This window comes from Oncorhynchus masou, chromosome 8 (assembly GCF_036934945.1).
Source record: "Oncorhynchus masou masou isolate Uvic2021 chromosome 8, UVic_Omas_1.1, whole genome shotgun sequence".
Lineage (NCBI taxonomy): Eukaryota > Metazoa > Chordata > Actinopteri > Salmoniformes > Salmonidae > Oncorhynchus > Oncorhynchus masou.
In genome coordinates this window covers 18,945,452-18,957,501 of record NC_088219.1, presented here as the reverse complement: position 1 = coordinate 18,957,501, position 12,050 = coordinate 18,945,452, and the positions used below count along the sequence as shown (strand labels likewise).

The window sequence follows — 12,050 nt, the reverse complement described above, 5'->3', positions numbered from 1 at the left end:
ATCCCCTGTGTATTTCAACCTGTGTTCTCGGTTTGTCTGTTGCCAGTTCATCTTTTTTGTTTAAATCAACCAACGGTTTGTGTCTCAACGCCTGCTTTTTCCAGTCTATCTTTTCTCTCCCTCCTGGTCTTGACTCTTGCCTGTCCTGACTCCGGGCCCGCCTGCCTAACCACTCTACCTGCACCTGACCCTGCCTGCCGACCTGTACCCCCCTCTGGATTACCGATCTCTGTCGTACCCTGGACCTGCCTGCCGCCCGGCACTGTTGCCCCACCTCTGGTTTACTGACCCCTGCCTGCCTTGACCTGTCTATTGCCTGCCCCTGTTGGAATATTAAACTATTGTTTATTTGATGTGGTCTGCATCTGGGTCTTATATTCATACCTCATAATTCTAGTTGATATATTAAAGGGTACATCTTCCAGGTCTGTGTGTGCGTGCGCAAATGCAGGCACATTCAGGCCTGTGGCTCAGTCTGAGCTGCTGATTGTGTGACAGGCGTCACAATGTACGTCAGAACTGTCCCTGACTCTCATCACACAATGGAGAGAATAAGGGAGAGGCAGATGGATAGAATGACAGTGTCTCAATGATCAGTAAAAGACAAACACTTCAAAATATATTTTAATAGAGTTGCTTTTGATTGGTATCTAAATAAGTCGCCACAAGACAAAAACACATTAACAATCTCCATTACTCATTCAGTACAGTAGCTAATGTACTGGATGTCATTAAGAAAAAATCAAATACAGAAATCAGAGTTATATAATATATGAATGAACAGCATACAGTGTATTATTGGTACACTGGTAATACACACGGTTCACTCCACTTTTAGAGTCATATTTAGTCAATAGATCAGTCAACAGCACATATATTTCCACATTATTCTAGACAAACACTATTGTGTATAATATAATGATTTAATTTCTAAAATATAGAAATCAAACTTTTACTATGTGGTAGACAATGCCACATTGTGTACTTTGACACTAAAACAGAAGTCTATTGATTGATAACTGCTGAAAGACAACCCATTATGATTTTCAAACCAAAATGAATCCATTCAACAAAATAAGACCAAGTTGACCAATGTGTAGATCAACGTATAAAACACTATCTTTATAGAATAAAACCAAACAAAATTGCTGTGTTCTGTTACATTTTTACCATTTTATATTTTGTGCTCAAAGAAGCCTTCTTCCTCACTATAAGTGAATATAAACATGGCACTTTAAATGACCTCTATCATGAGGTTACTCAGCAATCATATGTATTCACAGTAATGAATGTACAACTGAATCATCAGAAAACAGTATTATACAATATTGAATTGTAAGTATCTTAAATATGTATTGGAGAATATGCATTTCACCGTTTTGAATATTTTGTATAGATGTTGCACATTCAGCTTTTACAAGAAAAGCTTGAAATATGACAATATGCCATACTGAACAAAGTAAGTCACAGACTTATTTTAGAAGAGGGTCACGCAGGGTTCCATCTGAAATGAGAGAAAACAAAGGACAAGAGTTCATTTAGTTCAGCAACCAATATTTATCACACTGAAATCTTAGTAGTGATGCATCTTATACTGTAAAATGGAAAATATCAGATGAAACTATGAAAAAAATGTATGTGCCAATGGTAAAATGGCCTGTTCTCTTATCAATATATTAGCATGACAAAAATGTCCCGTACCTTGGTGGAAGCTTTGTGAATGTATGGTTGAGTGGGAGTTGATACAACTCAGGTTGTCACCCCGAGACGGGTTGAAAGAGGCATCTGCATCAAACACAGATTCCATGGTATGCAGATCCTCCAGAAGGGACTGAGCATGGGGCAAACCGATGGTGGGAGCCGGATGGACAAAGGCAGGGGCACATTCCTGAAAGGCTGTGAGAGCGATGGCTGATGATGGTAGTGACAATAGAGGCTCCACCGACACGTCCGTATCCTTCTCACTCTCAGATGACTCCTCCACGTCTCTCTTAATCCCTGCCCCGATGGCCATCATAGCTCCACCCACTGCCATGAAGTTACACTGCGTCGACTGGATGCCACAAAAGTGGTTTACACCAATTGAAGATTCACCCTTGAAGAGGCTGGGGTTACACCTGCTCACTGGGGTGTGTGGCCAGCATGGAGGGGAGGACTTAAAGGAGGAAGATGGAGGAGAGGAGCATGAAGAGGGGGACAAAGGGAAAGTTGAGAGCTCCTCAATTAGGCTCTCTAGAGCCATACTCTCCTCATACAGAGAGACATCCTCTCGGCTAAGGGGCGGGTCTAGCCCCTTCCAGGGCGGACACTCAGCTCCGCAAGGAGGAGAGGAATTCTGGGATGTGGCCTGAAGACTGGGTGAAGACGAGAAGGTGGGTGGGGTTATTCTGGGGAGAATTGGGTCACAATAGAATCCCTCAGCTAAAGAGCTAATATATTTAGCCAAGAGAGAAATGTCCTCCCTCTCTCGCTCCTGCTCTTTCTCCGTGGAGAAGAAGGAGCAGGGAGGATGTGTGGGGGAAGCCTCTGGAGTTAGGAGGAGCTCATTCAGAGGGCCATGGAAGGGCCTGTGGGGAACATCCACATACAAGGGACCACTAATCTGTGGCAGGCCCATGATGGAGCATTCATCTCCCCCAAAACTATTGGTGGTGGGGAGCAGCTTTCCATGGGGCTCTGCCAGGAAGAGTACCTGAGGATGCTTGGAAGAGAGGACCTGGGAGAAGGCTGGTGCACTATGTGCTGAGTTAATAACCTCATGGGCCATTGGGCAGGACACAGCTGCATTGAAAGGATCAAAATTGAGTTGCAGTTTCTCCATAAAAGGAAAACTTCCACTAGCAAGATGAGGGGTATACGGGGGAGTGCATGCACACTCCCCCATCTGTTGAAGGTGGGGCATAGTAAGAGGGGCGAGGGGCTTGGTGAGGGAGGAGGGGAGGGGTTCTGACATATTGGTTAGGTGAGAGGTAATTCTTTGAGTCAGAATATCAGAGTTAGTGTCAGTCAGTGAGGCAGAAGTGGTTGGTCCAACAGAGAGAAGGCTGGTCTTTGGTTCCCACTGGTGTTGTCCTCCATGTGTCTGGGGGAAGTTTTCTTCACCCAGAGACGACAGGCTGGACTGAAGACCATAACCAACTGGCTGCATGGGCACCTCACAAGAGCTCTGCTGGCGTATTGAACATGCCTCTGACTCGCTAAGAGAGAGAGAGAGAGAGAGAGAGGAAAAGAGACAATCATTATTTTTTATCTCACATATACTGTAGAGGTCATGGTTAAAGGTAAGAGACAAATGACACAGTGGTGTTTCATAGCAGCGTAGCTGTGGTACCTGATGATGTAGTTGTGGCAGCTGATAGGGTTTTCGTTGTTGTTCAGCTGGAGGACCATATAGAGCCAGACCCATGAGTGGTCTGCTGCCTCCACCTGCACCACCATGTCCACCTGCCTCCTCTCTCCTTCACTCACTACAGAGACAGACACATTCCCATATTCAGCTCTCCTCACTGGTCTGTCTTCCTCATGTCTTTGTATTGTTGGTTGTGTTATGTTGGACTGAATGTTAAGTGTCTGCTGTTGAGTAGTTGTGTTATTGTGGATGTACTCACATAGGAGACAGTGCTGTGTAGAGGCATGGGAGAGATCCCTGGGATGGACCAGGCTGTACCAGGAGCGAGAGCGTAGAAACTCCACATCGTAGCCCAGGTACACACTCACACTGGAGAAAAACGGGACAATAGAGTTGATAACATACCCCATATTCTCTATACACTACCAAAACAGTGTTGTACTTCAGAATGAACCAGGCTCATTCTTACCTGTCCTGGGCATCCCAAAGCCTCATGTCCCAGTGGTGTTGAGAGTGGAAACAAGCCAGTAGGAAGGACTGCTCAGGGGGTGGGGTGAGGGGGGCACTCTTGGCGATTGTAAGGTAAGGCGTTTTTGTCCTCAGGGGGGTACAGAAACACACCCATACTGGGTTGGAGGTCCAGTATGCAGAGACAGGGCAAGGTGGGGTGAGGCAGCGAGCTCTGACTAGCATCAACTTGTTCTCCGCACCCTGTCGCCGGATGAACTTTGTAGTATTGAATCGACATCGAAATAACTTGTCTGGAGGAGGAGAAAACGGAGAAAGGTTTGAAATTGATGTCATCTGTTGTCATTATAAGATATATATACATTTGAGGAACAGTTATATAAATGACATTTAATTCGTAAACTAAGGTCTTGGTTGTCTTTTGATAGATGATGTCACCATAGTCTAGGATGGATGCAGCAGTTGGGTTGCTAAGGTATTTCTAATGGATCCAGTAAAACAATTATTAGATTAGTGATGAGAGATCTATACCTGTGTCAGTAGTGGTCATCGGTAGACCTGCAAGGTTACTCCTTATGACAAAGTGGTCCATAGGATCAATGATATCATACACACTATCACTCTGGGCAACCAGGTCCACCTGAATGAGAAAAACAGGTTACATGACATTGAATGAGACTTTCATAGGCCTATGCACAATATTTCCAGTGTATGATTTGTCAAAGTAACAACAACAGCCACGTGTTTTCTGCTTCGGGCTTCTCACCATGCAATGGCCGAGGTGGTCTGCGACGTTGTCTGACAGATACAGAAGTTTTCCATCGCTTGTTAGGAGTATCATGAAACCTGACAATTCGTGCATCAGCCCTGACAGCTCCTTAAACAACATTAAGTCCGTGGTCTCGTCTTGAAGAGCGTCTGTTTGGCAAAGAAAATAAAAGGTCTAACATTAGTTGCAAATATCGTCACTGAGACAAAAAGCATGAAATAAATTGTAGTATTTGCATTTTTTTCAACAGGGATCGTGTTCATCCTAAATATTACTTGTGTTATGCATCCAACAGATTGGAGTCACGCGCATTTACTCGCTACAACAGACTAGTACCATGGACAGCGGCAAACATTTTCAGAACTTTAGACAGTGCAAGACTTGTATGGACATTATGTACAAATCAATAACAAATCAAACTATTAGGCAACAAATAAATCAGTAAATCAACTTCTGCATTACAGTGCTTGATAGAATGTAGTGGTTGTCGACCATGCACGTTAAACTTCAGTGCTCCTGGTGACTAAAACCACAAGAGACACTTTGTGTGACCATATTTGAAATAACAAAAAGGTAAACGCCTACCTTGAGAGAAGAATACAGACTTTCGGGTGTACATGCAGGCAAGTGACATGATGTGTAGGTAGGAGAGTCGAGCTTTGTCCGAATCGGAAATGGGCAAAAGTTCCTTGATGTTCTGAATCTCTGCGTTGATTTGATCCCTCCGAGCCTTTGAGGCTCCTTTTGTGGACCGATACATTGTTGCGTGCCTGCCTGAAACAGGTGTCTGTTTGGAGTTTGAGAAGATTGCAGAAGTCGCGGAGTTGTTCTGTCTCACTACTTCATCCTGATTCAGGCGCTGTAAATTGACAACGGAATTGTTAGAATGAATATGAGTAGTTTAATAGCGGAGTTTGCATTGTCAATCCATTGTAATTTGTCTCCCCGTGAGCAAGGAGCTGTTTGGGTGGCTGACTATGTTGACTAGTTGCGTCGTGATTACAAAGTACATGAACGAGGATGTTCTTTATATAGGCTGATGGTGGGGTGGAGGGGTGCTGAGCAACCATACAGTAGATAGGAATACAATGTGAATGGCGATGGGAGGGGGTGATTAGCATTGAGGACTGCCTGCTGTATGATACCTCTCTCTCTCCCTCTCTCTATATAACGTGTCATAGAGAGAGAGAGAGAATGTGTGTGTGTGTTAGTGTGTGTTAACCAAAGCACGTGCAGTAAGTGTTGTCTCCAGGTGAACCAAGCAAACGCCTACACACTCCCCTTCCCTTCTCTCTCTGGTGAGAATTCAGCCTTGTACATGTTCCTTGCTCTATTATTGCCTTGGTTGTTCAGTTTATTTTTAGAACATGGACTTGAGTGTATTGTTTTGATTGTAATGATACACAATTTTTTATCTGATTCTCTTCTTAGACTGAGTTGGCGATCTGCACCAATTACAGCGAAAATACAAGGGGTCAAGATTACATTTGTTCATTTGTAATTTTAGATGTGGTGTTACATTAGAGTTAAGATATAGTAGGTATTTTAGTCTAACACTAAACAGTATACTCCATTCAGATAATAATATTTTGTATTCTTTTTTTTCCCTATAAGTAAACTAAAACCACAAATGAGACTACAGCCACACACATTTTCACTTAACTGATGTACAACATGCCTGACTCCAACATCCTGTTGATAGTCCTTCATAATACCATATCACTACACTTAAGACCAACTGGACTCTCCTTGAATTGTAAAGGACTTTATTAAAATCAGATGACGTCAGATAGATTGAAATGTTACTGGCTTAGTTTGGTCCGGGCCCATGGGACAGAGAGGGGAACTGCTGTTTGACATCCTGGGCTCCCTGTGGTAATGGATGTTTTTATCGTGGGTGGTGTGGCCATCTGTTGAAACCACAATGGTGTTGAGATATGGAGCATCTATATTCTCACTGATGGTGCAGGACTTTGATACAACACAGAGTTTGATTTTCCCGACTCTTGAATTGCTATTTTTGCTATTTTGTGTATAGAGACATTTTAACATGCAGAGGTGTTGTAGAGTTGTTCTTTAACTCAGCATTTATTTCTCTCTCTTTCTATCTGCATTCATCAATCACAAGGTGCTTGTCTCTTGTTTGTCTCCATCTCCATATCTGCTTGTCTCCATCTATGTGTGACCATGGCAACAATACTGCTGTTACTTAGTAACCACATTGAGAATAATTATTAATATGTGGACCAAAGACACCATTTAAACTGGTAGGTGATAACCACACTTTATTATTTAGAGGTGGATTGAGATAAAGGCAACTATTTTGTTTGAAATATAAAATCTGATTATTGGATATGTAATTAAACTGTAGGCCGGTGTGTATTTATGTCATTAAATTGTATTGTAGGGCGAAGTGGTTACATGGACCACTACCATATCTTCATCATAGGTTGAGTTTAGGAGAAGCACAGTATGATTTTTATAGAAATTGTGTAACACGATCAAACATTTCTTTCCATATTGTTCCTCTGTAGAGTTTTATCAGGTAATGATGACGCATTTGTCTCCCGTCATGATATGATTACATTTTCTCTAATGATATTCAAAATTGTATAAACAAGCTAAATGTAAATACATGTAAAATCAGTGTCTCACTCACACACGCTGTCCGACACTTTTTTGAATTTAAATAAAACGATGATTCATTTCCTCTTTCATTCATGCATTTCCTCTGTCATGTCAGAGCCCTTCTCCTAATGGACTGGTGATGACTAGGGATTCATGAGGGAGTGGAGAGAAAATAACTCTACCTGATCCAGCTCAATTTCCTCCTCTCTGGACAGAAATATACAAATACAGTTGAAGTCGGAAGTTTACATACACCTTAGCCAAATACATTTTAACTCAGTTTTTCACAATTCCTGACATTTAATCCTAGTAAAAATGCCCTGTCTTAGGTCAGTTAGGATCACCACTTTATTTTAAGAATGTGAAATGAATAATAGTAGAGAGAATGATTTATTTCGGCTTTTATTTCTTTCATCACATTCCCAGTGGGTCAGAAGTTTACATACACTCAATTAGTATTTGGTAGCATTACCTTTAAATTGTTTAACTTGGGCCAAACATTTCGGATAGCCTTCCCCAAGCTTCCCACAATAAGTTGGGTGAATTTTGACCCATTCCTCCTCACAGAGCTGGTGTAACTGAGTCAGGTTTGTTGTCCCTCGCACACACTTTTTCAGTTCTGCCCACAAATTTTCTATAGGATTGAGGTCAGGTCTTTGTGATGGCCATTCCAATACCTTGACTTTGTTGTCCTTAAGCCATTTTGCCACAACTTTGGAAGTATGCTTGGGGTCATTGTCCATTTGGAAGACCCATTTGCGAGCTTTAACTTCCTGACTGATGTCTTGAGATGTTGCTTCAATATATCCACATCATTTTCCTACCTCATCAGCCATCTATTTTGTGAAGTAAACCAGTCCCTCCTGCAGCAAAGCACCCCCACAACATGATGCTGCCATCCCCGTGCTTCACGGTTGGGATGGTGTTCCTTGGCTTGCAAGCCTCCCCCTTATTCCTCATTATGGCCTAACAGTTCTATTTTTGTTTCATCAGACCAGAGGACATTTCTCCAAAAATTACGATCTTTGTCCCCATGTGCAGTTGCAAACGGTAGTCTGGCTTTTTTTATGGCGGTTTTGGAGCAGTGGCGTCTTCCTTCCTGAGCGGCCTTTCAGGTTATGTCGATTAAGGACTTGTTTTATTGTGGATATGGATACTTCTGTTCCTGTGTCTTCTAGCATCTTCACAAGGTCCTTTGCTGTTGCTCTGGGATTGATTTGCACTTTTCACACCAAAGTGTGTTCATCTCTAGAAGACAGAACGTGTCTCCTTCCAGAGCGGTATGGCGGCTGCGTGGTCCCATGGTGTTTATACTTGTACAGATGAACGTGGTACCTTCAGGCGTTTGGAAATTGTTCCCAAGGATGAACCAGACTTTGTTTTCCTGAGGTCTTGGCTGATTTTTTTTGATTTTCTCATGATTTTCCCATGTCAAGCAAAGAGGCACTAAGTTTGAAGTTAGGCCTTGAAATACATCCACAGGTACACCTCCAATTGACTCAAATGATGTCAATTAGCCTATCAGAAGCTTCTAAAACCATGACATATTTTTCTGGAATTTGACAAGCTGTTTAAAGGCACATTCAACTCAGTGTATGTAAACTTCTGACCCACTGGAATTGTGATACAGTGAATTCTAAGTGAAATAATCTGTCTGTAAACAATTGTTGGAAAAATTACTTGTGTCATGCACAAAGTAGATGTCCTAACCAACTTGCCAAAACTATAGTTTGTTATTTTAACAAGACAGTTGTGGAGTGGTTGAAAAATGAGTTTTAATGACTCTGACCCAAGTGTATGTAAACTTCTGACTTCAACTGTATCTTTATCCACAGGAATAAATATACCTAGAAACCATTTCAAGTCGGCATAGGTTAATATAATATGTTGGCAATGAAGCTGCGGTATCATTGGAATATGTTGTGAGGACATAACAATTTATAAAAGATTTGTAATTATTATGTATGTATACAAATGAGTCATTGTAAAGTGTCAACAAGATTAATAATAACCTTTTAAGTCCTCACTGGGAAGCTAATTCATGTTCAGGACAAACTTAGCAATGTACGTTCATCCACTCCCTCTACCTCAGATTGAGCCTGCTCTGTGAACCCTGCCGCCCATGAAATCCCATGTGTGCCTTGACAGCATTACCCCCTGTACTACACAACACCCACACCCATAACATTACCCCCTGTACTAACCTCCACCCATAACATTACCCCCTGTACAATACGCCACCCATAACATTATCCCCTGTACTACCCATCACCCCAAAAGGTACACCCTGTACTTCTCACCACCCATAACATTACCCCCTGTACTACCCACCACCCACAAAATTCCCCCTGTACTACATAGAAACCACAATATTACCCCCTGTACTATACCCCCGTACTACTCACCACCCATAGCATTTACCCCTGTACCTATAATATTACTTCCTGTACTACGCACGACCGTTAACATTACCCCCATGTACTATACACCACCCATAACATGACCTCCTGTACTATCCACCACATACAACATTACCCACCACCCATAAGTGTACCATGTACTTTCATCCTCTCCCTCTACCTCAGACTGAGCCTGTTCTGTGAACCCTATCGTCCATTCCATGGCACACTGTGATGAAATCCCTGTCCAATCCCAAGTGTGCCAAAACAACATTACCCCCTGTACTACCCACCACCCATAACATTACCCCTGTACTACCTACCAGCCATTATATTACCCCCTGACCCATCCACCACAAATAGCATTACTTCCTGGACTAACCTCCACCCGTAACATTACCTCTGTACTACCCACCACCCATAGCATTACCCCTGTACTACCCACCACCCATAACATTACCCCCTGCACTACCCACCACCCATAACATTACCCCTGTACTACCCACCACCCATAACATTACCTCTGTACTACCCACCACCCATAGCATTACCCCTGTACTACCCACCACACATAACATTACCCCCTGTACCACCCATAACATTACCCCTGTACTACCTACCACCCATAACATTATCCCCTGGACTAACCTCCACCCATAACATTACCCCTGTACTACCTACCACCCATAACATTATCCCCTGGACTAACCTCCACCCATAACACTACCCCATGTACCACCCATCACCCATAACATTACCCCTGTACTACCCACCACCCATAATATTAGCTCTTGTACTACCCACAACCCATAACATTACCCCCTGTACTACTCACCACCCATAACATTACCCCTGTACTACCTACCACCGATAACATTATCCCCTGGACTAACCTCCACCCATAACACTACCCCATGTACCACCCATCACCGATAACATGACCCCCTGTACTACCCACCACCCATAACATTATCCCCTGTACTACTCACCACATATAACATTACCCCCTGTACTACTCACCACATATAACATTACACACCACCCATAACATTAGCCTCTGTACTACTTACCAGCCATAACATTACCCCCTGTACTATACACCACCCATAGCATTACCCCCTGTACAATACACCACCCATAACATCACCCCCTGTACTACCCACCACCCACAACATTACCCCCTGCACTACCCATCACCCATAACATTACCCCCTGTACTATACACCACCCACAACAGTACCCCCTGTACTACCCACCACCCATAACATTACCCCCTGTACTACCCATCACCCATAACATTACCCCCTGTACTATACACCACCCACAACAGTACCCCCTGTACAATACACTACCCACCACCCATAACATTACCCCCGGTACTACCCACCACCAACACCCATCTGCTTCTTCCCCTGCCCACCTACATAACATCTGTGCCTGGACTTCCTGCCTCTCAGCTCCCACACTGAAGATGTCACAGAGGAAAGCCCAACACTCTGGTACAAACAGACCAAAACATACTCACACATGATCTCACATGCAAACACACACTCTTCACTGCCCATTCTAATGTAAGGTATGAGTAAATCATTTATTCTGTAATATTCTTGTTTTTTACTCAAGTGAATCAGATTCAGGCTTCCGTTGTTTCTGCCACTATGTGGAGACATTGAGGTACTGATACTTCAGTCCACACTATGTGTGTGTATAGCACAGCTGAGAAAAACTTGTTTGTGTGAAAAAGAACATGATGAAGCGAGAATAACATCAATTTCTCAAAATAATTATTTAAGTAACAGATAACTGAATTATGTCTTAGGTAAGGGATAATTCTACAGTGGAGCATTCAAGTAATGTAAATAATTTGAACATGAATATGTTGAAGGGAGAATAACATCCATTTCTCAGTGGAGCATTCATGTGTCAACCACTTTTTCGATGACTGTGAACTCTTGCACAGCTACAGAAAAAACATTCAAGTTTGGTTGATATGTGACTGCATTGTTGATTTAAACCCTGTTGTTGATTTTTGGTTGACATCTGGGTTCAAATTAGACGAAATGACATTGCCTTTAAATTCAGGCAGTAAAGCTGAACTTCCGTGATGTGGATTGAATAGGGCCCTTTATTGACTCAACCAATTTACCAACTTTTAAGTTGGTACGCTGTAGGCAATACATTTAAAAGACATTTAAAACCCGAAGTTACAGTAATTTGGCAATTTACATTAAGATATGAATCTATAGTAACTGCAGATATAAATATACTCCAATGTGGTAGTATATAGAAACAGTGTCCCTTGTATTGTAATAGTGCTCTATGGCTTTTCATTCACTGTTGTGTAAATGCATTTATCTGTCTGTACTGAAAAGCAAACTTGACAGAGTGAAAGAAAGAGCTTGAAAAAAGGTCAGCAAAGAACCCATTAATGGGCCTT

At 42.5% G+C, this 12,050-nt stretch overlaps 1 protein-coding gene across 1 annotated transcript; it reads right to left on the bottom strand.

Annotated features, from left to right (window-relative positions):
• Window positions 1–1,790: 1,790 nt before the first annotated feature.
• LOC135543773 (neuronal PAS domain-containing protein 4A-like) lies at window positions 1,791–5,346 on the bottom strand. Its single transcript, XM_064971121.1, has 8 exons — window positions 5,172–5,346; window positions 4,584–4,735; window positions 4,349–4,457; window positions 3,819–4,110; window positions 3,609–3,718; window positions 3,332–3,467; window positions 1,885–3,197; window positions 1,791–1,831 (listed from the first exon to the last, which is right to left on the bottom strand). The coding sequence occupies exons 1-8, from the start codon at window positions 5,344–5,346 to the stop codon at window positions 1,791–1,793; spliced, it is 2,328 nt and encodes a 775-aa protein (XP_064827193.1).
• Between the last annotated feature and the right edge of the window lie 6,704 nt (window positions 5,347–12,050).

Coding starts and splice junctions, on each gene's coding strand:
- LOC135543773 (XM_064971121.1), bottom strand. CDS start 5,346: ATGTATCGGTCCACAAAAGGAGCCTCAAAGGCTCGGAGGGATCAAATC. Junction 4,458..4,583: donor ACCACCTCGGCCATTGCATG/GTGAGAAGCCCG, acceptor TTTCTCATTCAG/GTGGACCTGGTTGCCCAGAG. Junction 1,832..1,884: donor TCTCACAGCCTTTCAGGAAT/GTGCCCCTGCCT, acceptor CCCCATGCTCAG/TCCCTTCTGGAGGATCTGCA.